Raw genomic sequence first — 26,821 nt, 5'->3', positions numbered from 1 at the left:
GTACTCTATAGCATCTACTGCATCTTGCCTATGCCGTTCTGTACCATCACTCATTCATATATTTGTATGTACATATTCTTCATCCCTTTACACTTGTGTGTGTATAAGGTAGTTGTGAAAATGTTAGGTTAGATTACTCATTGGTTATTACTGCATTGTCGGAACTAGAAGCACAAGCATTTTGACTTAAACATTTTTTTTTAAAACTGTGACTTGAAAAAATGCTAAACATATATATTTTTTAAAGAGCCGTTTGGGAGCCAAAAGAACCGTCTCTGTTTGGTGAGCTGAGCCGAACGAGCAGGCTGACTGAAGAGCCAGAATACCCATCACTAAAGGAGACGGGAACGGTTCAGGTTCGCACACATTGGGAACTGCACACTGCAGCCAGGGGCTTCTCACTCTACGCCCCCTGGTGTAGGGGGAAGGGCCTGGACTTCATTCAACCAATCACAATAAGTTGCGTGAATCCAAAGGATGAAACATCAAATGAATTGGCTACATAACGTGCTTCAAAAGTAGCATTACCTCAGCTTCTGAATTGCCAAGTCATTAGGGGAAAGCACTCAAAATACATTTTAAAAAGGAAAACAGTTTGTTTAGAATACCACATGCCCAACGATTACAGAGACAGACAGTGGCCTTCCTTTATTCTCCAGCACACAATAAGTGGTGCACAGAGGTCAATAAAATTAACTTACTTTACATACACAGAAATTGATGAACACACATTTGGGTTCTATCGACACAAAATCCATTTACAGATGAGACACATTGTCCACATAATACATACTGATGTTGTATGATGATCAGCTACATTTACAAGACATGTACAAACACATTGGTGAAAGAGTGAGAAAATGAGGGCTCAAAGAGCAGAAAAATGTACAAACTCATACTACTCAACGATGCACCAAAAAAAGAGCCTATTAGGTTTCCTCAAAAGCAAACAAAGAACAGCTCCATAATCATACAAATAAAATACACTACACACATCATCAGTTCAACAGTGTTGAATAATACTGTTCATCTTTAAAAAGGCTTCGTCTAAAATCTACTGACTGGAGGCAGCGGAGGAAAAAACCAAGGCACTATTTCAAAAATTAGAACCACCAATTAGCATCATGTATTGACCTTCACTAAACACAGGACGGAAACCAATTGTACAGAGTTGACCTCAGCCATTTTTTAGAATATTTAAATAAAAAAGAAAGGCCATCTCCAAAAAACATTTAGGTTAGGCTACTAGATATGATCATATGTGGGTCTGCTGCTCAGATCCTGTCATCCCATTGGCTCTGTACTAAGGCTGGCAGTGTGGTTCCTGCAGGGCCCCTGTAGAAGAAGACCCAAGACAACGGCAGCTCTGCTGCCAGGAGAGAGAAGAACCTTCCAATACAATTAGAATTAATAGATGCCTGTAGTAATAATGACATTTCTATGGAACCATCAGGCTCAGAGGCCCCAGCCCTCACGAGGTCCTGAAGAACAGATGTCTGCAGGGTCTTCAGTCTCAGAACAGCAGTGATATCACACAGGCTATGCGGAACCATGTGCACAGTTTGGAATGAAGCATGCCAATCACATATCGCCCAAATCTTTTTCTGAGCTAGTTAATTCAACTGTGATATTAACCTTGAGTCCTGAGACTATGGCTTTGTAATTTCAAATCAGCGATATTGATCTCCTGACTGAAGGGCGTGGCTGGTAGGCCGAAGCCGAACAGTGAGGTACGTCAAAGAAAGACAAGGATTTAACAGTTATCGCCAGTAGGAAATGCAAAGAGCTAGAGGAATAAATAAACATCAAGACAAGACTCTTCCCTGTGCTTTTAGTATTTCAATATGGTTAGTAAGGCAGCCATTTCTACAGGGGGGGGTGAATGCCCATGAACCCTGTGTTGATATGGGGCACGTCCGAAATGGCACACCATTCCCTACCTACTGCCCTACTTTCGACCAAATCCCTATGAGCCCTGGTCAAAAGTAGTGCACTAATGTAGGGATAGTGGTCAGGAGCAGTTGTCTAAGGGGGATGCGGTCTGACACCACTGGGAGAAGACCGTTCCCTGTCATGTTGCCAGGCTAAAAGTCTTCACTAGTGTTAAAAAGACATGCAGCAGCGTCAAAGTGGAATATAGAACCTTGCATAAATACACATCAACAGCAGGAAAAATAAAGGGTAGATAATACTGTGCCGGTCAGGAAAACAGTCCTTTACTTCATGAAAATAAAATGAGCTTTTTTGCTTCTTTTACAGTCCTTTACTGGTTGCATGCAGGTAGGCATCTTTGGTCGATACAGAAGGTGGGGAGATGTGTTCGGAGCAGCCAGTCCACTGGGTCTGGGATGAAGAGGATGTCTTGGGAGGAATGATGACATCAGGAGGTCGACATGGAGAATACAGGGGATTGGGGTGATCATGATGGCTGACTGGTTTCACCGCTGCAGAGACAGGGGGAGGCAGATGCATAAAAACAAAAATGACATTTAGTAATAAACCAAAGGACCAGAACAAACTGAAAAAGGATACGGTCACCGATCCAAACAGCACACCAAAACACAACAAATGATTAAGACAACAGGTATGAAGAGGTTGGCAATTGACAATAGTTTCTGGGACTATGTGGTGCTATTAGTACAAAACCTATGCTGAGGCTGGGTGTATTGCATTATGCTAGTTTACTTTCTCTAATCTGGGCATAATTGTTCAGCACTGCTGAAGGTGTGAAAAGGTAGTTGGTTAATGGTTATGACTATTTGAGACTAGAGAAAACTCATGTTGACGAAACGTCAAAGTGTCATTGGTTGCATGAGCGTGATTCACTGGGCTGTGACCTACGACACCTGGCTGGTTGTGGATCACTGGTGCCTCTAGAACCGGGCCTACTCAAACTACTCTGTGATTCTTCAGTGTTTCTATGACCTGGGGCCTGTCTGGTCTTTCTACCAGCTCTACTGGTCTGACTAGGGGGAGAGAGGGGAGCTGCTGTAAGGCACCTTGAGGTTGGAGCAGAATTTGAACGGGAAGAGCTTGTGGATGTCGTCTCTGAAGAACTTGATTTGTAAACAACGTTGTGTTGTTTTCTACGAACAGAAACCTCCAAGGTTGGCTTTAACACTGGCTTAACAGTGTCCTGTTGGTCCAATATGTTGACAGAAGGGACACAGCAAGACCTGGAAGAGGCCAGATTCTCTATCGATCTGGAATTGAAAGACTTTACTCTGGAGGCAGAGGACGAGGAGCACAAAGTACGATTGAAGAAAAAGGTGCCTTCACGATTAGGGCCTAAAGCCCCTCTGGCACCACTTACAAAAGCACGGCCAAAGACGGCACTATCCAGGGAGCTGGACGACCCTCTACGGGAGTCATCCTGTTCCTCCCAAAGACTCAGCCCTGCTTGGAACACATCAGTGACACTACGACTTCTAACGAACGTGGCATCCCTGGGGAGCATGGCTGCTCTGCGTGGTCGGGGAGCGATACAAGAGGAAGAGGTATGTAGGGGAGGAAGAGGGTCAGGATGGAAGGAGGTACTGGCGGAGGAAGACCGGGTTCTTACAGGGCTGGTGTGGATGCTGCGGGTGAGGGCTCGGAGGTGATGGGTGGCGGTGCTGGGCACGTTGTTGGTGAGGACCGGGCTGGAGCGGGGGCTGTTGCGGCGGGGGCTCCGGCCCGTCTTGGTGCCTAGCTCCTTAGCCCTGGTGCGGCGGGGGCTGCTGCCGAGGCCGTGGGGGGACAGAGGGGCCTCCAGGTCCTCCAGACGCTGGGTCAGGGCCAGCTTCTGCTGGATGGCCATGCGGAGCAGGGAGTTCAGGGTCTTCTTCTCATCCTCTGCCACCGCTAGCTGCCTCTGCATCTCGTCCAGCTGGGTGACATACTGGTCACACCTGGAGACACATGCATGTTAGAGCAACACAATCACACATTTAGTAGACACGTTAGACAGTTAAGTATGTTATAGGAACTGTGCAATTACACAAAACATATCTGAATTATATTTTGTATATCTCAACAGCTATGACGAAAAGACAGAGAGAGGAAGATGACAGACACCGAGTACACAAAACATTAAGAACACCTGCTCTTCCATGACCGACTGGCCAGGTGAATCCAGTTGAAAGCTGTGACCCCTTACAGATGTCACGTGTTAAACCCACTTCAAATCAGTGTAGATGAAGGGGAGGAGACAGATTAAAGAAGGATTTTTAAGCCCTTGAGCCAATTGAGACATGGGTTTTTCGTGTGCCATTTAGAGGGTGAATGGGCAAAACAAATGATTTAAGTGCCTTTGAACGGGGTATGGTAGTAGGTGCCAGGCGCACCGGTTTGAGTGTGTCAAGAACTGAAACGCTACTGGGTTTTTCATGCTCAATAGTTTCCCCGTGTGAATGAAGAACGGTCTCCCACCCAAAGGAAATCCAGCCAACTTGACAACTGTGGGACGCGTTGTCGTCAACATGGGCCAGCATCCCTGTGGAACGCTTTTGATACCTCATAGTCAATGCTCCAACTCAATATTAGGAAGGTGATGGTAATGTTTGGTCAATGAGAAGACCGACAGTAAGCTCACATGAGACAAACCCAAGAGAAAGAGAGAAAGCCAAGAAAATACAAAAAAAAGAGCTAAGTTTAGTCTCTGAATTCAATTAATAATAGTTACAATTTCTGAGTGAGGTCAACATGACACTGTGGGGAAGTTGCTCTAAATGTCCACTTGGTGGCAGCATTACACAAAGTTCACCAAGTCATTTCAAGAGGGTCCGTGCTCAATGCAGTCAGTCAGAATCAGACAGGGTCTTTCAAATGCTAGGTCTAATCAAACGTCAGCTCATTTACTGCCCTAGAGAAGAGACCGAGCTTATTGTAGTGTCCATGACCCAATGAATTGAGGCTGTTCTGAGGGCAAAAGGGGGTGCAACTCAATATTGTATGTTTTGTGCACTCAGAGTATTATGTAATTCTATGATTAAGCACATAAAAATGTCAAGTGCACACACACACACACACACAGGAGGTCCCGTACTGGGAAGAAATGAAATCTACTTGTACCCCAGCTAAACACCCACCCCTACTTAGGCCAAACCTTAGAAATACAGACACCGTAGTCCAGAACAGTGTAGTCAACATCAAGACACAAAAAAACAAATCCCTTTGTCCTTCCACACACTAATTAAGGATATACATGCCAACACTCAAATAGTGTATCTGCCTACCAACACACAGAGCACCGCAAGTGAGTCAGGGGCATAGCCTACATGGGGAGGGAGAAGGATCCCTACACAGAGGGGTGGGGAGGGAGAAGGATCCCTACACAGAGGGGTGGGGAGGGAGAAGGGAACGTTGCGTGGAGTGGCTGTCCCTGTCCCGACACAGGTCGGTCCAGGCCGAGGCTCCAAACAGGGCAGTGCATGTGCGTGCTAATCTGCACGTGAGAAGATGGATTGTTGCGGACTGCAGAGTGGTAAAAGGCCTCTAATCTGATTAGACGACACTGTAGTGACAATGTCTAGTACGCGTCCCAAAATGACAGCCTATTCCCTATTTAGTGCGCTCCTTTAAACCAACGCCCATAGGGCTCAGTGCAGCATAAACGGTGCAGCATAAAGGGATAGGGCTCCATTTGGGACGTAGCCAAACTTTAGTCTACCATGTCATGACACGTCGGACTGTCTCATCTAAACAAGAGCCACAGGAGCACAGACACTAAGCATGACGATTAACTTTAGCTGATTTAAACTGGAGAACAATTAGTTCCACTGGAGGGAGCCTGTCCACTGCTAGGTCTACATCTGCTCACAGCAGCAGCGGTAGGATAGTCTGTGGATGTGCAGGCCGAGTGGAAACGAGGCCTAGAACGGTAATGCAAAACAAGGCCGACCACAGGACTTTGGACAAATGTCACGCAATATGTACATTTTTGATTGTAGCGTAACACTAATTGATGCAGAAAGTGTAAATACTTTTTCCTGTGTTTTCCTCAGAGATTTGAAATGGAGCGTATCCACTTGTAAGGCTGAATTCTGTTTCAGAATTGTCAAATGAAGAAATTAAAACAGTGCTTCTCCAACTCAGGTTTCTAGATTGATGTTATTCTCTGTGATTGTGAATATATACACTCAACAAAAATATGAACTCAACAACTTCAATGATTTTACTGAGTTATGAGTTACAATAAGGAAATCAGTCAATTAAAATAAAATTCATCAGGCCCTAATCTATGGATTTCAGGCCCACCCACTTGGGACCCAGGCCCAGCCAATCAGAATGAGTTTTCCCCCCCAAAAATGGGCATTATTACAGACCGAAATACTCAGTTTCATTAGCTGTCCAGGTAGCTGGTCTCAAGACAATCCCACAGGTGAAGGTGGATGTGGAGTTCTTGGGCTGGCGTGATTACATGTTGACAGTGGAGGCGGCTTATGGTAGAGAAATTAACATGACATTTTCTGGCAACAGCTTTGGTGGACATTCCTGCAGTCAGCATGCCAATTGCACGCCCCCTCAAAACATGCGACATCCGTAGTGTTGTGATGTGACACAAAACTGCACATTTTAGAGTGGCCTTCTATTGTCCCCCAGCACAAGGTGCACCTGTGTAATGATCATGCTGTTTAATCAGCCTCTTGATATGCCACACCTGTTAGGTAGATGGATTATCTTGGCAAAGGAGAAATGCTCACTAACAGGGATGTAAACAAATCTGTGCACAAAAAGAGAGAAATAAGCTTCTTGTGTGTATGGAACATTTCTGGGATCTTTTATTTCAGCTGATGAAACATGGGACCAACACTTCACATGTAGCGTTTATATTTTTGTTCAGTATGAAAGGAGAGTATATAAAAATGACTGTACCTGCTGGTGAACATGACCCTCAGTGAAGAGAAGGTGGCAGCGTCCTCCTTCAGGGCCTTAAGCTCGTTCCTCAGCTTCACCATGGTCTCAGACACCATGCTCTTCTCCGTCTCGTACTTGGTCTTCAGGTTGCTCAGAGCCAACTCTGCCGTCTGGAATAGAAACATTATGGCTTGTTAGTTTTGTTCCCCAGCTGTAATATCAAGAACAAAACACACTTCAAAGTTGACCTCTCATCTGTCAGTGCGACTGAACAAAGAAAAGTACCATGATTGTATGGATGGGGCACTGGTCATTTTGGCATTCTATTTAGATGTAGTTGAGTCGTAGTCATTTTAACTAGATAAGTCTGTCAAATTTTTGTCAGTTGAATACAGATTTAGTCCATTTGCAGTCAAACTTACAAAAACAGTGGGCCATTTTAGTCAACTATATTCCCTTTCATTTTAGTCAACTATATTCCCTTTCATTTTAGTCAACTATATTCCCTTTCATTTTAGTCAACTATATTCCCTTTCATTTTAGTCAACTATATTCCCTTTCATTTTAGTCACATTTGCATTGCCTCATTAACCTCTAGTAAACAGAAATCACTGACTGCCATGTGCACAAACGTACATAACCTTGTCCTACCAACATATTGTTCTGCATACCACCCTATTCTCTTCCCAACAGCAGAAATATGACAACCAGGGCCTCCCGGGTGGCACAATTGGCCTAGCGTCGTCCGGGTTAGGGAGGTCTTGGTCGGTAGGGGTGTCCTTGTCGCACCAGCGACTCCTGTGGCGGGCCGGGCGCAGTGCGCGCTAGCCAAGGTGGCCAGGTACACGGTGTTTCCTCCGACACATTGGTGCGGCTGGCTTCCGGGTTGGATGTGCGCTGTGTTAAGAAGCAGTGCGGCTGGTTGGGTTGTGTATCGGAGGACGCATGACATTCAGCCTTCATCTCTCCCGAGCCCGTACGGGAGTTGTAGCAATGAGACAAGATATTAGCTACTACAACAATTGGATACCACAAAATTGGGGAGAAAAAGGGGTACAATTCTGTGCCACCAAATGTTTGCATATAGGCTACTGGTAATGTCACCAAGGCCACGTTCAGTTGCATAACGTTTTCCAACACTGCAGACAGAAATTCAATGAATCGAACCAATGTTATTCCTTATTCAACATGTCAGAAAGGCATGTTTGTTCTACATAGCCTATTTCTATCTGAATGTTCCAAAACGTTGCGTCCCGCTGAACGCGCCCCAGGTTGTTAACTATAGCTAGCTAATGACATAACATGACTGAACAAGGTGTAGCCTAAACATATGGTTGAAATGGTCCGGTCCGCAAGTAGCCTTGTTTTAGGAACGGTCCACAATATGCTTTATGAATGCAAAATGCAGGCCTCCACAGTGGCACAGTGGTCTAAGGCACTGCATCGCAGGGCTAGCTGTGCCACTGGAGATTCTGGTTCGAGTCCAGTCTCAGTCGCAGCCGGCCGCGACCGGGAGACCCATGGAGCGGCACACATTTGGCCCAGCGTCGTCAGGGTTAGGGGAGGGTTTGGCCGGCTGGGATGTCCTTGTCCCATCGCGCATTAGCGACTCCTGTGGCGGGCAGGGCGCAGTGCATGCTGACAAGGTTGCCAAGTGCACGGTGTTTCCTCCGACACATTGGTGCGGCTGGCTTCCGGGTTAGGTGGGCATTGTGTCAAGAAGCAGTGCGGCTTGGTTGGGTTGTGTTTCGGGGACACACGGCTCTCGACCTTTGCCTCTCCCAAGTTCGTATGGGAGTTGCAGAGATGAGACAAGACAATTGGATACAAAATTGGGAAGAATCAAACCGGGTTAAAATTTTAAAAACAAATTACTAAACAAAATGAGATTTGAAAAAAAAAAAAGTCAAAATTACACAATAGAAAGAAAAAAATGTAGCGCCGGTATTACGGGTTCTATCTTTTGAACGATAAGGGTTAGAATCAATCTGTTTTCCTCAGGAGGCTTAGCTACAGAACCTGGCTATGAAATGCAGTGGGGAAAGTGGGAGGGTTGAACGAGACTACAAATTAAAATACTGTTTTTCTCTCCCTTGAGCATAGAAAAGCAGGCAGTCTTTTCACATTGTTGTAGTCTTACTCTAAAATTGATGAAATCATTTTTTCCCCTCAATCGACACACAATAACCCCTTATGACAAAGCAAAAACAGGTTTAGAATTTTTTGCAAATGTAATTCAAATAAAAAACAGAAATATCTTATTTACACAAGTATTCAGACCCTTTGCTATGAAACTCGAAATTTAGCTCCAGTGCATCATGTTTTCATTGATTATCCTTGAGATGTTTCTACAACTTGATTGGAATCCACCAGTGGTAAATTCAATTGATTGGACATGATTTGGAAAGGCACACACCTGTATATGTAAGGTCCCACAATTGACATAGAACGTCAGAGCAAAAATCAAACCATGAGGTCAAAGGAATTGTCCATAGAGCTCTGGAGACAGGATTGTGTCGAGGCAGATCTGGGGAAGGGTACCAAAACATTTCTGCAGCATTGAAGGTCCCTAAGAACATAGTGGCCTCCATCATTCTTAAAATGGAAGAAGTTTGGAACCACCAAGACTCTTCCTAGAGCTGGCCAGACGGAAGCCACTCCTCAGTAAAAGGTACATGACAGCCCACTTGGAGTTTGCCAAAATGCACTTAAAGGACTCTCAGACCATGAGAAACAAGATTCTCTGGGTCTGACTCTCTGCAGCATCATGCTGTGTGGATGTTTTTCAGCAGCAGGGACTGGGAGAATAGTCAGGATCGAGGGAAAGATGAACGGAGGAAGGAACATAGAGATCCTTGATGAAAACCTGCTCCAGAGCGCTCAGGACCTCAGACTGGGGCGAAGGTTCACCTTCCAACAGGACGACGACCCTAAGCACACAGCCAAGACAATGCAGAAATGGCTTTGGGACAAGTCTCTGAATGTCCTTGAGGGGCCCAGACAGAGCCTGGACTTGAACCTGATCGAACATCTCGAGAGACCTGAAACTAGCTGTGCAGCGATGCTCCCCATCCAATCTGACAGAGCTTGAGAGGATCTGCAGAGAAGAATGGGAGAAACTTCCCAAATACAGGTGTGCCAAGCTTGTAGCGTCATACCCAAGAAGACGAGGCTGTAAACACTGCCAAGGGTGCTTCAACAGAGTAAAGGGTCTGAATACTTATGTAAATGTGATATTTCCATTCTTTATTTTTAACATATTTGCAAAAGAATCTAAACTACAGTTTTTGAAAAAGTCAAGGGGTATGAATACTTTCCAAATGCACTGTAGCGATACTTGTTTAACTATTAAACTCAATCCACTAGGCACAAATGTCAGTTCAACGTCTAGTTTCGATTTGGTTGTCAACGGGAATTCAACAAGATATCAACCAAGAATTTCACCCGTCATTGGATTTAGGTTAAATGTTGGGTGAAATACTAAATTCCTTTACGTTGATTACTTTTTGCAAATCCTATCAGTTTTCCACGTTGATTCAACGTCATCACATTGCATAGTTTGGTTGAAATGACGTGGAAACCCTGGTTCAACCAGGTTTTGCCCAGTGATAATGCAGGGATTGTTTTTTTAACCAGGTAAAGGGTAGCTAACTAGAAGGCAGACTAGTTAGCTACGGGGAAGCAAGAGAGTCGTCTGTGATGTGTAAAATCAGGGAGGGAGGGAGGGCTGGCTGGCTGGCTGGCTGGCTGGCTGGCTGGCTGGCTGGCTGGCTGTCCGTCCGTCTGTCTGTAGCTCACCAGCTGAGATAGGCTGTGGCGTGGGCTGCGCATCGGTGCTGCTCATATTAATTGTGCTCATCATTGGAAAGTTCTCAATCTCTCCAAAAACTCTTGTCCTGTCCACTTAGTACTCAGATAATTTGGTCTAGTCTCGTTTTAGTCAACTGAAATGAAAAATAATTTTAGTTTTTTCTGGTTCTATTTAGCCAGTCTTGTCAATTGCCTCACGAATATTTGTCACTATTTTTATTGACAAAATTAACACAGATGGGACATATTTGTAGCGATGATAATATCAACAGAAGCAAGAACTACCCTGTCAAAGCTATACTGAATGAAATGACTTTTCTAGCAGTGTGCCACTGTGGGGAACAAAGAAAGCTTAAGCAGAAGTGTAATCATATTAAGTTAATAAATATTATAGTTCTGTCTACATTTCTCACAGCAGAAAAGGAGAGAGCCAGACATCTGAATTCAGTGGCTAACCCATGACAGAGAGGCTACCCTAATCGAGCAAAGATTATCCTTACAGTGTGTGTTTGCGTGTGAGACCGAGAGCGAGACAGCGAGAGAGCGAGACAGCGAGAGACCGAGACAGCGAGAGACCGAGACAGCGAGAGACCTCGAGACCACGAGTGAGAGCGAGGAGGGGTTTACAGCAGAATCAGGTCAGCCATGTCGGGATGCATACAGAGTAGAGGGGAGAAAGGAGCAGTGTACTGGAAGATCTCTGAGGAAGATCTCTGAGGAAAACATCATCATTCTCCAACTACAGCTCTCCATCTCTACACTCAGACCATCCAATGACGTCTAGCCTACCCCTTCCCCCTCTTCTTAGGGAATATCATTTCAGCTGTTCATGGAAAAAATAAATATTGATCGCAAAAAAAAGATTAAAGAGTGAATTGAACAGAGGAACGTGCCCTGCAGGCAGACTGGTGGATCTAGCAGTCAGAAGGGGTTTATTGACAGAAAGCTGGAGCAAAACTTTACTGTTGCTATGGGTCAGATACCCAAGGAAATAGAACAGGATGAAAACCTTCACAGCAAGCAAAACAATGGAGAAAGACCAGAGGAAGTCCTATTAAAAGTTCAGTTGTTATCAAGTGAGAATGTTCTCTACAGACTTTGTCTGAGGATTACAGGTCAGAGTGTGAATGAGAGTCATTCAGCCAGACAAACCCTGAATGGAAGAATAGATCCGCCAGGGAATTAAACTTATTTTCAACACTAAAAGAGACACCACTCATTGATGACCGATTTCAAGATCAATAGTGATTTACGGTGACCTTTCGGAGTCTGACTGGTTGTGTGTGTCCTGTGTGTGTTCAACTTGGCGTGCCCATTGAGTGATTTGTCTGCAGTGCTGTCTGTACCTGTTTGTTGGCTTTGAGGACCGTCCTCAGAGTGGCGATCTGCTCTCTCTTGGTGCTGAGTAGAGACTTGAGCTTCAGCACCTCCTCCATGAGGGCCTCGCTTTCCAGCTCCCCTCCGCAGCTGATCCCTCCCGAATAGGGCAGCGTGCCCCTCTGGCGACACAAATCCACCGCCACCTGGGGCAGGCAGTTCACAAACCATGAGTGATTGTGCTAGTATCGTTATTAGCTATTACTTTCAGTTTCACTAAAGTGATGGACCACTCAGCACAACGTGTTAAAATTGGTTATTGTCCCAGCCTTTATCAAAGTTTATCAACCCAAACAAAGCAAGGATGCCAAAATGATCCTCATAAAGGAAGACAAATAACCACAATTTAAATATTATTACATATGTAGTCTTAGTGGTCTACAATCTACAGATATCCGCTTTCCTGATCAATGCCAAGCGCCAGACAAGCTGCTTAAAAGCTTTCGGAGGCCAAATAACACATTCTGTACTGTGGGATCAGAATTCAGCATACTACTACTACCTTACTGAAGTGGCCATTAAATATGTATGTTGAGTGGAAGACAATATGGCGGCCGCATTCGCACCTGGAGGTGTTTGATCTGGCAGCGGATGACAGCCACCAGGTTGCGGACGTTGGAGGGGTCCCTGAAGTCCATGGTGGGGGAACTGGGGCAGACTGGGGCGGGGGAGGAGCAGCGTGGCGTGGGGGAGTTGTCACGAGAATCCTGGGGAGTACCAGGCCTGCTGTCTCCATCCCCTCCGTGCACTGCCTTCGCAAACAACTCATTGGAGCGTCGCTTGTTACGGCCGTGATGGGGATGGGGGTGCAGGTGGTTGGACTTCCCTCCACTCCCCCCTGACTGGCCCCTGGCCCCGTCGCGGTAGTAGTCCAGGGTGACGCGTTTGGGCGTGAGGTTGTTGCACACACAGATGTGGTGGTAGAGGTTGGCCAGCTCCTCAGAGAAGGCCAGCAGCTCCTCCTGTGCCACGCTGAGATGACCCTCAGAATCAGTAGCCACTTTCCTCGTCACGCCGATCTCCTTCTCCAGCTCGCTGATGCGCTCCTGGTCCTGCCGGCTGGACTTGATGCACTGGCGGATCTTCTCAGCCAGCTCATGGGCCTCTCCCCTCCACCGCTCCTTCTCCTGCCGGCAGCGCTGCTCCAGGGCCGAGTAACGTTTCCCTGCCTGGGACAGCTCCTCACGCAGCTTCAGCAGCTCCTCGCCGGCCGCCTTCATCCGGGCCTCCAGCACCTCTGTGCTCTTCAAGTCCAGCTCATAGTCGTAGTCAGCCAACCTGTTCTCCAGGGTCCTGGTGCTCCCGGCCCCCTGGTCGCCCGCTGCCTTCCCCTGGGGCAGGATGTGTTTCTGCAGCTGCACGGCCTCCAGCTGCTGGGTCAGGGAGCCCACCTTGTCTTCCTGCTCACTGAAGGCCTGCTGGGACAGCTCCAACTGCCTCTGGAGGTCCTGGACCGTGTTAGCCAGACCAGTCTTATCCCTCTCAGCCTGGGGAAAGAGACATGGAAAAACAGAAAATAAGACAAAAACATCTTTGCTTGAAAGAGGCATTATAGATACAGTACCAGTCAAAGGTTTGGACACACCTACTCATTCAATTTACTATTTTCTACATTGTAGAATAATAGCAAAGACTCAAAACTATGAATTAACACATATGGAATCATGTAGTAACTTTCTTATAATTTCTTAATTTAGTCATGTTCTATTTATGTGCTGTTCTATAAACCAATGTCTGTGTTCACGCAAGTGGCTAACTGAACAAATCCTCACTATGAGTAGCTGCAAATTGGCAGTACGCCCTATTTGGTAAAATATCAAGTACATACTATGGCAAGAACAGCTCAAATAAACAAAGACAAACAACAGTCTATCATTACTTTAAGACATGAAGGTCAGTCAATCCGGAAAAATTCAATTACTTTTAAAGTTTCTTCAAGTGCAATCTCAAAAACCATCAAGCGCTATGATGAAACTGGCTCTCGTGAGAACCGCCACAGGAATGGAAGACCCAGAGTCACCTCTGCCGCAGAGGATAAGTTCATTAGAGTTAACTGAACCTCAGATTGCAGCCCAAATAAATGCTTCACAGAGATCAAGTAACAGCCACATCTCAACATCATCTGTTCAGAGGAGACTGCGTGAATCAGGCCTTCATGGTGGAATTGGTGCAAAGAAACCACTACTAAAGGACACCAATAAGAAGAGATTTTCTTAGGCCAAGAAACACAAGCAATGGACATTAGCCTGTTGGAAATGTTTGATTTTTGGTTCCAACTGCCGTGTCTTTGTGAGACGCAGAGTAGGTGAACGGATGATCTCCGCATGTGTGGTTCCCATCGTAAAGCATGGAGGTGTGATGGTGTGGGGGTGCTTTGCTGGTAACCCTGTCAGTGATTTATTTTGAATTCAAGGCACACTTAACCAGCATGGCTACCACAGCATTCTGCAGCGATACTCCATCCCATCTGGGTTTGCACTTAGTGGGACTATCATTTTTTTTTTTTTACCAGGACAATTATCCAAAACACACCTCCAATCTGTGTTAGGGTTATTGGACCAAGGAGAATGATGGTGCTGCATCAGATGACCTGGCCTCCACAATCACGTGATCTCAATTCAATTGAAATGGTTTGGGATGAGTTGGACCCCAGAGTGAAGGAAAAGCAGCCAACATGTGCTCAGCATATGCGCGTACTCCTTCAAGACTGTTGGAAAATTATTCCTCATGAAACTGGTTGAGAGAATGCCAAGAGTGTACAAAGCTGTCATCAAGGCAAAGGGTGACTACTTTGAAGAATCTAAAATATATTTTGATTTGTTTAAGACTTTTTTGGTTACTACATGATTCCATATGTGTTATTTCATAATTTGAGGTTGTCACTATTATTCTACAATGTAGAAAATATATATTTTTTTTTTACTAAGAATAACCCTTGAATTAGTAGGTGTGTCCAAACCTTTGACTGGTACTGTAAATATAAACGCAATTTTCTATTATCCTTTTTCCAGGGCATTTCAAAGTGCCAATTATGCGTCAGATTACTCCAGCAAGCATTTGGGTGGCTGAACTTAACGGCACATTCAATACACGACAAATGTCAGTAATACATTTCTCCAGGTTGATCCATCTTTGCTGAGACAAAAGCAGAGGTTCTCTCTGAGACGGTACACACACATTTCACCATCCAGTGCCTTCAATCTCACTGCATTATTCATGACCTGGAGCAGCACTCGAGACACACAGCCTCAACATGCTCGTTCAGTAGTCCTGACATCTGCTGGGCCAGGGCGGCAGCATACCTACCCCCGGCTAAGTGCTTTATAAATTATACATTTACACAACTGAAATAGGACAATAAATTATTGGTTGGGACAGAGCATACTGTAGAGCTAAAAGAAGTGTAGAAAAGTGGTAATTGAATGCGCAATGTGGTGTTTGATAGGCCGTTTCAAACAGTTACTGACAGTACAGTTACACTAAGTGATCCAATGATATCTGTAGCAGGATGTGGTCTATAGCAGGAAGCTTACCTGACTGAAACCTTTACAACTCATATATAGGACATCGCCATGGCAAGAAGTACTGCTGATCAGAGACCTAAATCTAGACATTGACACACGTAACTACTAGTCTACAGACCATCTCTGTTACAATCTTTTTTCATTCCAACAATTACTTACTGAAAGAGAAGACCGATGATTACTTGAAATGAGTTAGTGTCCATAGAGTATGTACCAGTACGTACATGGTTTTGATCCCATTGCATACCTGCATGAGTTGCTGTTTGAGTTTCTGTCCGTCAGAGAGGTGCAACTCGCTGAGCAGGTCAGACACCAGGCCAGGGGCAGGCCTCAGGAACACGTCACTGTTCCTGGGGGTGGAGAAGCGCTGGATGTGCCCATTAGCCTTGGGGTTAGGAGGAGCGCAACCAGACCCCGGGCCGTCGTTGCAACCGCTATCCTTTTCTTGCTCCCGGTCCCCTCCGCTGTCCCCACTGTCATCCAGCTGCATCTCCAGGTGTGTGACCGAGTCGAAGGGGTTGAGGGCTAGGGCCGAGAGCTCCCTCCTCAGGGTGTTCTTCTGCTCCCGCTCCTCCTTGAGGGCCTCCAGGGCCTCGTCCAGCTGACGCTCGGCGATCTCCCTTAGCTGCGCCGCCTCCTCCAGCTGGGCCCGGAGAACGTCGTCTTGCTCCTCCTTGTGGGTGAGCTCCAGCTTCACCGCCTCGAACTCCACCTGCAGATGACAAGACGAGAGAGAGGCCATGTGATTACAGAGACTCAGAGTGTAGGACTGAGTGTTACGGGCAGGGTTGGGGATTACATGTACATTACAACAACAATGGTAACTAATCTGTTACGCGACCAGCAAAGATATTGTAATCAGATTAGAGATACTTTTGAAAATCTTGATTACTTAAGAGTAAATTTGTTGTTGACAGTTTCTCAATGACATTCAAATCAGCATTGAAAAAATGAGCAAGTTTAAGTTTGTTCCACCTGAGCGAGTCTGACCACAAGTCAGAGACCACTACGATGACACACTAAATACGTTTGATGGATTGTGGGAAAAGAGCAGGAATAGGCTTTTGTAGGCTACAGTCCAAGCTATGTCTTCCAATGGTGGGACTGCTGTCGGCATCCATAGATTATACAACTTAAATAAACGCTTGGAGGTAAGGATGACAGCAGTGGTGGAGTCTACGGCGATACAGATATTACGTATTGTTATCTACATAGCACATTGATGTGATTCACACTGCTGCTCTCTCATTTAGCTATTTACGCCTTACGGATTGTGGTTGTTGTGGATGGCTGTTCACAAATCTAAATGTGTATTTGAACCCAATAATGTTTGAATGAAACTAGTTTGAGCTGCCTATCAATCATTGGTATTGAAACCAGTGGACAGCCAAGTGAACAATGTGCTCTTGTAACAGCTGCACAGTGCAGATCCCAGCCTATGGAATAAAAGAGGGGCTTTTATTGCTCAATTTAATTCATGCTGATAAAAAAAAGAAACTCCATAGGAACTTGCACACTTTTGATAGACTTAAAAAGGGTCATCTGTAGTGGCTAAAACTATTTTTACAAATTACTTACAAATTATATATTCATTGATTCTTGAAGAATATAACTTATAAATGCCTCATGAGCTTAGTTCAAATGTCACACTCCATGAGAACCCAAAATATAAGCAGGTTTTCCTCCAATGTTTGTAAACATTGTAAATGTAAACAACCACTGTATAGCCTCATAACATGGTTAAAACAATATTGATATCATGGATATCAATATGTTGATATCATGGATGGTCAGTCCTTGCATCCATAGCTCTGTATATTAATCTGAGAGTGGTTACATTTCTCCAGGCCCATCCCTCAGCTTTTTATTGATGAGTAAGATGAGTTTACGTCACATTTACAGTATGCTTGATCAGGATGAGAATCAAATCTGTCCCGATTGTTCGTCGAGACTTCCAACATCAGAGATGCCATTGTATCCCATCTGAGATGACTCCCCAACAATGAGGGTGTGTGTCAGGCCGACAGGGGAAGGCACTGTCAGCCAAACCCAAACCCAGCACACAAGGCTAGCCCTTATTCATGAACCACTTGGAAAGAATCCTCATCACACACCCTCAGAGTCTAAACCCAGTAGGAGACGGAGACTTAATGGACAGGAAGAATAGAAGCCTACCAAACACAATATAGTGCTGAGCGATTAACAGTTATTTTACCTTTATTTATTAAAATTAGAATTCTAGGGCCTCCCGGGTGGCGCAGTGGTTAAGGGCGCTGTACTGCAGCGCCAGCTGTGCCATCAGAGTCCTGGGTTCGCGCCCAGGCTCTGTCGTAACCGGCCGCGACCGGGAGGTCCGTGGGGCGACGCACAATTGGCCTAGCGTCGCCCGGGTTAGGGAGGGCTTGGTCGGTAGGGGTGTCCTTGTCTCATCGCGCACCAGCGACTCCTGTGGCGGGCTGGGCGCAGTGTACGCTAGCCATGGTGGCCAGGTGCACGGTGTTTCCTCCGGCGCATTGGTGCGGCTGGCTTCCGGGTTGGATGTGCGCTGTGTTAAAGAAGCAGTGGCTTGGTTGGTTGTGTATCGGAGGACGCATGACTTTCAACCTTCGTCTCTCCCGAGCCCGTACGGGAGTTGTAGCGATGAGACAAGATAGTAGCTACTACAACAATTGGATACTACAATGAAAAAAATGAAAAATCCATTGCACATCTACTTGTCCGGTCTGTGTTTCTTTTACGCCTGCTATGAGAGACAAGAATGCGCGATCATGAGGGATATAGAGAGCAAGTGTCACTTCGCAAGGTATCTCTACCTGGAAATACATGATCAAAGTGATTGCTAGTTAATATTCAGTCAAAAGTAGGCCTTATTTACAAAGTACTGATTTTGTCAGACAGCATGGGTAGCAGCTCTATAGAGATGAGATGAAATAATAAAGTCATTAAATACAATAAATGTAATATACACAACTGAAATATTTTATTAAAGTAACTTGAATAAATGGTTAATAAGTGATAAGCAGTAATGGGCAGTCACTACCATCATGGGAATGCATTGTTTTATTCTGTGTTAAACACTAATTGCTCAGCACTACCACAGAATGATCTGAAACCCTCCATTAAGAAACTAACACACTCCAGGGCCTCCCGGGTGGCGCAGTGGTCTAAGGCTGTGCCACCAGAGACTCTGGGTTCGAGCCCAGGCTCTGTCGCAGCCGGGAGGTCCATGGGGGGGGGGGGGGGGGGGACATAATTGTCCTAGCATCGTCCGGGTTAGGGAGGGTTTGGCAGGTAGGGATATCCTTGTCTCATCACGCACTAGCGACAACTGTGGCAGGCCGGGCGCAGTGCACGCTGACCAGGTCGCTAGGCGTACGGTGTTTCCTCCGACACATTGGTGCAACCCAACCAAGCACCAGTGTGGCTTGGTTGGGTTGTGTTTCGGAGGACGCATGGCTCTCGACCTTCATCTCTCCGAGCTCGTACGGGACTTGTAGCGATGAGACAAAACAGTAACGGCTAACAATTGGATACCTCGAAATTGGGTAAAAAAATAAATAATAATTAAACGAACACACTCCTAACGTTTGTTATGACGTTGCACATTTTTCAGCGGTTACACAAGGTACTGAGTCATTCGAGGTCCACATTCCATGACCCTTTTGAGAAGAATAGGAGTATTTTGGCCCAACTACTGGCTGTTGTACTGGAGGTGCTGATGGGAGACCAGGGTTGTGTTCAGTAGGGCACACTGTAGCAAAACTTCATGCAATAGAAAACTAAAAGCAGTGTTTTTACTGGTTCAGCTTTTTCCTCCCAGTTTCAAAAACATTATCCCTACTGAACAAGGCCCTGTTGTGTTAACTGAGTATTATTATCAGTGAGGCGAGTGGTTAGAAGGGATGAGCTCTGACCTGGTTCTCCTTGAGTACAGACACCTGTTTCTGCAGACAGGTGTTCTCCTCCTCCAGCTCACTGTTGTCCTGGAGCTGACGGAGCTCCCGCACCTTATACTCCTTCATCTCATTCCTCATGTGGCCCTTCTCCAGCTCTGAACACTCACACTCCTGGGAAAAACACACACTCTCAGCATACAGTTGAACTAATAACACAATGTTATGGAAGCACTGCACACTGCTCTTGACACACAAGAGACTAGCAGGAAGTAGAGTGTAAAATGAGCCTATTTAACTGAGACCTACATTTCTCTGTTAGATGGAGAGACGTACAAATGCTAGTGGTGTGTAAAGCATTAGGTATGTCAGTGAATGATAGCTATTAATACCTTCTTCAGCTGGGAGGAGAGGCCGGCCTGTCGGTCTATCTCAGCGTGAGCGTTGCCCAGAGCGAGGCGCGCCTGCCGTAACTCGGCCTGCAACTCAGCCATGCTGGTTGCCATGGCAGCCTCCTTGCTGGCAGTCTCCTCCAACAGGCACTCCTCCCGGGTCTCCCCATCTGCTGTTGCACGTTTGTGGCAGGTCACAGAGTCTGACAGAGCCTAGTTGCACACACAGACAAAGCAAAAAGAGCGGAATTTACTTGGGCGTCATCCAGAGTCTGCCAGAGACCACAGACAGACGAAGACCAAAAAAAAAAGGTGCCATTTATTTGGGTGTCCAGTTGTTCGTGTGACCACCATATGGTGGTATGTAAGGCACATGGGTCATCAGTGGGGTGCACCATGAAAGGCAAGCTGGAAATTAAAACACGGTGCCAAGTGGCACATCTACTTAGACCCAAGACAACAAAGCTGTATATCGGTGGCAGTGGAAATAGGACTCCACAGACCAGCTGTCGAAATCTGAGCAGTCTTGAATATTAAGTACATCCCATGCATATCTTATGCCTACGTGTCATCAGTTGAGAATGTGGTACAAACCAGTTTCATCTGAGACAAGTCAAAGAGGAATACATTCTCTCAAATGACAACTTCGTTCACTTTACCCCACAAATGTAATTTGATAGTTACAACTTCTAAGCAAACAGCCTATACTCATTTAACCTCACAACATTATAGGGGTGGTATAGAACCCAAAATCTCTTGATTTGAAGTCATACTGCAATTGGAACTCATTAATATGTGAAATACAGGTATGCCCCATAGCAGCTTTCCTTTCACATGTAACATTGAAGTGAAAAATGTGATAAAAAATAAAAATAAAATGTGGTTAGTGAATTAGATTTGGTTGATACTGGGAGGGCAGGTGGAGACAGACTCTCAGAGCACAGCAGCAATCTCAACAAGACCAACCTCTACTCATCCTGATAACTGCAAGTCACTCTGGATAAGAACGTCTACTAAATTACACCATTGAACACCAGGTTGTTGGGTTCTCGGTCATGTTGTTGCAGGAGGTAATGTACAAAAAGAAATGTGCACAATTCCTTCAGTTACATAAAATGTGGTATTTACCCAGAACATGCTATGCATTATATGTACAGTTGAAGTCAGAAGTTCACATTCACCTTAGCCAAATACATTTAAACTGAGTTTCACAATTCCTGACATTTAATCCTAGTAAGAATTCTCTGTCTTAGGTCAGTTAGGATCACCACTTCATTTTAAGAATGTGAAATGTCAGAATAATAGTAGAGAGAATGATTTTTTTTCAGATTTAATTTCTTTCATCACATTCCCACTGGGTCATGCTACCAAATACTAATTGAGTGTATTGCCTTTAAAATTGTTTAACTTGGGTCAAACGTTACAGGTAGCCTTCCACAAGCTTACCACAATAAGTTGGGTGAATTTTGGCCCGTTCCTCCTGACAGAGCTGGTGTAACAGTCAGGTTGGCCTCCTTGCTCGCACACACTTTTTCAGTTCTGCCCACAAATTTTCTATAGGATTGAGGTAAGGACTTTGTGATGGCCACTCCAATACCTTGACTTTGTTGTCCTTAAGCCATTTTGCCACAGCTTTGGAAGTATGCTTGGGGTCATTGGCCATTTGGAAGACCCATTTGCGACCAAGCTTTAACTTCCTGACTGATGTCTTGAGATGTTGCTTTAATATACCCACATAATTTTCCTCCCTCATGACGTCATCCATTTTGTGAAGTGCACCAGTCCCTCCTGCAGCAAAGCACCCCCACAACATGATGCTGCCACCCCCATGCTTCACGGTTTGGATGGTGTTCTTCCGCTTGCAAGCCTCCCCCTTTTCCCCCAAACATAACGATGGTCATTATGGCCAAACAGTTCCAGTTTTGTTTCATCAGACCAGAGCACATTTCTCCAAAAAGTACGATCTTTGTTCCCACGTGCAGTTGCAAACCGTAGTCTGGCTTTTTTATGGTGGATTTGGAGCAGTGGCTTCTTCCTTGCTGAGCAGCCTTTCAGGTTATGTCGATATAGGACTCGTTTTACTGCGGCTATAGATACTTTTGTACCCGTTTCCTCCAACATCGTCACAAGGTCCTTTGTTCTTGTTCTGGGATTGATTTGCACTTTTCGAACAAAAGTACATTCATCTCTAGGAGACAGAATGCATCTCCTTCCTGAGCGGTATGACAGCTGCGTGGTCCCATGGTGTTTATACTTGCGTACTATTGTTTGTACAGATGAACATGGCACCTTCAGGCGTTTGGAAATTGCTCCCAAGGATGAACCAGACTTGTGGAGTTCTACAACAAAAAAATGATGCGGTCTTGGCTGATTTCTTTTGATTTTCCCATGATGTCCAGCAAAGAGGCACTGCTGAGTTTGAAGGTAGGCCTTGAAATACATACACAGATACACCTCCAATTGACTCAAATTATGTAAATTAGCCTATCAGAAGCTTCTAAAGCCATGACACCATTTTGGGAATTTTCCAAGCTGTTAAAGACAGTCAACTTAGTGTATGTAAACTTCTGGAATTGTGATACAGTGAATTATAAGTGAAATAATCTGTCTGTAAACAATTGTTGGAATAATTACTTGTGTCATGCACAAAGTATAGGTCCTAACCAACTTGCCAAAACTATAGTTTGTTAACGAGAAATTTGTGGAGTGGGCCTAGTTGGAATGAGTGGTCAAAAACAATATTACCCAAATGTGAATAAATCCAATTACAATATATTCAGATTATTTCTTTATATGAATGACACTTAATAACCTTCATACAGTGATAATGATGTGTGCTTTGACTCTGATAGGGGTGAACATACCAGGGAAAAACACCTAATACCATAATGTTGTCTGCATCAGACAAAGCATCTTAGATGAGTGTTGGAATTATACAGAACAAAACATTTAAAATACAACAATTTCAACAATTTTACTGAGTTACAGTTCATATGAGGAAATCAGTCAAATTTAAATAAATTCATTTGGCCCTAATGAATGGTTTTCACATGACTGGGAATGCAGACATGCATCTGTTGGTCACAGATACCTTAAAAGAAATGGGCCTCATCTCTACACGGTATTTCTGAGCATTCAAATTGCTTATGCCTGCCCATACCATAACCCCACTGCCATCACGGGGCACTCTGTTCACAAAGTTGACACCAGAAAACCACTCGCCCACATGACGCCATACAGGTGGTCTGCAGTTGTGAGGCCGGTTGGATGTACTTCCAAATTCTCTAAAACAATGTTGGAGCGGCTTATGGTCGAGAAATTAACAAATTATCTGAAAACAGCTCTGGTGGACATTCCTGCAGTAAGAACGCCAATTGCACACTCCCTCAAAACTTGAGACGTCTGTGGCATTGTGTTGTGTGACAAAACTGCACATTTTAAAGTGGTATTTTATTGTCCCCAGCACCTGTGTAATGATCATGCTGTTTAATCATCTTATTGACATGCCACACCTGTCAGGTGGATGAATTATCTTGGCAAATGAGAAATGCTCACTAACAGTGGTGTAAACAAATTTGTGCACAACATTTGTGAGAAATAAGCTTTTTGTGCATATGGAACATTTCTAGTAGAGATAAACAGTAACATACAGTGGGGCAAAAAAGTATTTATTCAGCCACCAATTGTACAAGTTCTCCCACTTAAAAAGATGAGTGGCCTACACTTCAACTATGACAGACAAAATGAGAAAAAAAAAATCCAGAAAATCACATTGTAGGATTTTTTATTAATTTATTTGCAAATTATGGTGGAGGTTGAAGTGTACTATGATGAAAATTACAGGTCTCTCTCGTCTTTTTAAGTGGGAGAACTTGCACAATTGGTGGCTGACTAAATACTTTTTTGCCCCACTGTATCTATACACATCAACATCTTATGACACTACCGAAGCAGAAACTGACCTGTCCTCCTGATCACACAAACTGAATTATTCATATAAACACCAGGCCTCGTTTTGAGTCTTGGGGAACTTTCATTCAGCAAAGCTAGTAACATGCAACAACATGATAGAGTATCTTTAAGGGACCTATCAAATGTTCAGTAGGCAATGAATAACTCGCTATGCAACACTGGATTAACAGCTACCTAGCAACATTATGATTGTGATGATTTCTTAGATCAGAACAACTTTGCTAAAAGCTTGTGTACTAACAGCAAGCCCGTTGTTTGGCGAATCCAAGGTTGGTTAATAGATAGACATGTGTGACTGGCACTTGTTCACATGGAAGTACTTAGTGTTAGACAAAGCCATAAGAAACGTATGAACAAGGTCTCGTCTCAACACAACCACAGACAATGTCAGCACCATGCACACATAGTAGTAGCTGTACGTGTGCAAGTAAGGTTTATATTAGCTATATTGAACATTTATTTTAATGGCACGATTATAGTGTTTCTGCTTTTTAGAAAAATTACTGAGATTCTGCTGACCTCTTTTAGCTGCTGCAGCTCATGTTTGAGAGTCTCGTGCTCCTCTTCCAGCTGGCTGTGCTTCTTCTTCAGTTCGGCGCTCTCCTCTAGCACCACCAGGCCATACCGGGCCGCCTGCAGTTTCTCCTCGTTGGCCTCCTGGAGCTCCAAATTCAGCCTCATCACCTCCACTCTCAGGTCACCGCCACACAGCTCCATCTCCTCATCTCCCTCAGCCCCCGTTGGGCCTGACTCCTCTACCTCCAGCATCCTGTCCTCCTCCTGACTGCTGTCTCCCAATGCACCACAAGGACACCTGCTTCTTCCTTCAATCCTCCTGCCTCATTACTGCTCACTGTGGGAGTGGAGGAAGGAAACACACCGCCCAGGGGCATTTAGGGATCATCATACTGTTCATTGCCACAAATAGTAACCAATGATGTTACAGTTGAAAGCGCAACTAACCCGAGGTAAAACTATGATATAATTTGATTCGCAAGAGTTGCTGACAGCTGACAACTAGCTAAAATGAAGAGAATACATTTGGCAGCCCAGTCAGTCATCAAGAGTCAGATTAGGTGGTTACATGAGTTTAACCAGTCCCTCTGTCACTTTCTTGTGATCTTTGTTGTCAGGGTAAAGGCCCGTGAGTGCAAAGAAAAAAGCAACTACATTTGTAAATTATGTTACAGCATTTGTTTACATGCTCAGTTTTTAGCCTAACATTCTCCCACTTGAGCAAGAAGCTAGCTATCATGTTTTACATTTCATTTTAAATGTAACCTTTATTTTAATTAGGCAAGTCAGTTAAGAACAAATTCTTATTTTCAATGACGGCCTACACATCATAATTTATACACTTAGAGAGCTGCATGTCTCTTGGGATATTGTTGCAGCATCTAACGTTAGATAACTTTTACAGTCAGTCTCCTGCTGTAACGTAGACTGGCTGTCAAATGAATTTCAAGTCTGTCCAATGAATTAACGTTACCTACAATTCCCAGACACTAACGTTAGCTAACTCATTGGATGGCTAGATGTCATTCAATCAACGTTAGATTTGCCAATCATATTCTAAGCTAGTTAGGAGTCGTTATCTATCTACGATTAGTAAACTAGTTAGTTCAAAATGGATGAACTATGGTTATGTTAGCTAGTTAGCAGAGTTGAGTCTACCCAACACGAAGATTATCAACTAGCTAACGGTTAACTACTTTAGCAAGCAAGAAAGCGAGCTAAAACGTTCACATTGTCTTGGTTATCCCTAGCTAGCTAGTTGACTTAGGTAGCTAACGTTAGTTGTCAGAACTGTCAAAACAAAGACTCCTACTATAGCTAGTTAGCCATCTGTGGTCAGACTAACTAACTAGTTTGTTAGGCAAATTGACGTTAGCTATTTAACGATAGATAGCCGCAAGAGCTAAAACAAGTCAAGTGCATCGCTAGCTTGCTAAATCACTCACCTCCAATATCGATGCACTTGTGTTGCCAAAAGTCAACGTTATTTCATAGTCGTATATCGAAATCAAGCTAACCGGCAGGGTTCAGAGAATTTGACACTTCCCAGTCCTCAATTCGAATTTCTGCGTGGACTAGCTAGCTCATCGTTAGCTACCCACCCAGGTTTCCCGACCAATGTGCGCCTCTTTGGCTTGAGCACGTTGAAAGTCATTGCGCACGGAAGCAACCGGAGTAGACATTAGGGACAGAGCGGTGAAAGACTGCCCCCTACGTCGAGGATCACAACGTTTGGAAGGTGGAATTAGATAGCTACCGTACCCGATTTGAGATTTTTGTTGTTGTTTTGTTTTACTTTGAGCAAAAATATTTTCAAAATGTCAAATAAAAGTCCAAAATAACGAGAAGGATATAATTGCAGACTGCAATTAGGGGCGTTTTCAGATTTAGGGTTTCTTGGTATCAAGTTTTTTTCTTCCATGCATATACGTACTTACGGTTTAGTTCCTTGTTATCCAATCCGCACGTTTTTGCAGGCTGCATTTTCAATTACACATGTTGTAATGCAAAATGTAAAAAAACGTGAAAAGTTTGTCATGAGTGCTGTAAAACCATGATTAAAGATTGTCACTTTGGACATTAATGACATACGGTCTCAAAGCTGGAATTAAAAAGGCTATTGTCAAGCTAAACATGTTTGGCATGCCAATGAGTGATAAGGAGTTGTCAGGCATAGTAAAAACAGACTGGCACTCAGGCTAGTTTGATAATCTAACAAACTATTATCATAAATGTGCGATTGTACAATACACGTGACATCACTTCTCTACTTCAATTTGAACTCTGGCAATTTAACATTATCTACTGTGTCTGTCATTCTGTGTTTTGTCTGTGAAAGGAGACCTGCTGTTGTTGAAGTTTATAACTCGTATTGAAGGTTATAACTCCTATTTCAGCTTCAGTCGTTGAAGCAGCGGTTGGGATCATTCATTAGGGGAGTTGCCAGGGGAGTTGCCACATTTAGCCAACAAACAATTTTCCATAACAGTATCAACCGAAT

At 44.4% G+C, this 26,821-nt stretch overlaps 1 protein-coding gene across 4 annotated transcripts; it reads right to left on the bottom strand.

The window, feature by feature from the left end:
• Positions 1–622: 622 nt before the first annotated feature.
• Positions 623–26,408, bottom strand: LOC110492138 (protein bicaudal D homolog 2). 4 transcript variants are annotated; one of them, XM_036947054.1, is made up of 10 exons: positions 26,259–26,408; positions 24,325–24,658; positions 19,834–20,046; positions 19,463–19,615; positions 15,796–16,260; positions 12,591–13,511; positions 11,994–12,170; positions 6,856–7,007; positions 3,563–3,890; positions 623–2,444 (listed from the first exon to the last, which is right to left on the bottom strand). In XM_036947054.1, exons 2-10 carry the CDS (start codon positions 24,571–24,573, stop codon positions 2,439–2,441), a joined length of 2,664 nt encoding a protein of 887 aa, XP_036802949.1. In that variant the 5' UTR covers positions 24,574–24,658; positions 26,259–26,408; the 3' UTR covers positions 623–2,438. The 4 variants fall into 4 exon arrangements, with proteins under 4 accessions (XP_036802949.1, XP_021421852.2, XP_021421853.2 ...); XM_021566177.2 differs by lacking the exon at positions 26,259–26,408 and adding an exon at positions 25,767–26,138; XM_021566178.2 differs by lacking the exon at positions 26,259–26,408 and adding an exon at positions 25,923–26,056.
• Between the last annotated feature and the right edge of the window lie 413 nt (positions 26,409–26,821).

Source organism: Oncorhynchus mykiss, chromosome 16 (genome assembly GCF_013265735.2).
Source record: "Oncorhynchus mykiss isolate Arlee chromosome 16, USDA_OmykA_1.1, whole genome shotgun sequence".
NCBI classification, from domain to species: Eukaryota; Metazoa; Chordata; class Actinopteri; order Salmoniformes; family Salmonidae; genus Oncorhynchus; species Oncorhynchus mykiss.
This window is presented reverse-complemented; position numbering and strand designations above follow the sequence as displayed.

What these genes read in the sequence shown, in the direction of transcription:
- LOC110492138 (XM_036947054.1), bottom strand. Translation starts at nt 24,573, where the DNA reads ATGCTGGAGGTAGAGGAGTCAGGCCCAACGGGGGCTGAGGGAGATGAG. An exon ending in TCAAACAGCAACTCATGCAG is followed by an intron (nt 13,512 to 15,795) that starts GTATGCAATGGG and finishes CTCTTTCCCCAG; the next exon opens with GCTGAGAGGGATAAGACTGG. An exon ending in TCCTCAAAGCCAACAAACAG is followed by an intron (nt 7,008 to 11,993) that starts GTACAGACAGCA and finishes TTTCTATTCCAG; the next exon opens with ACGGCAGAGTTGGCTCTGAG.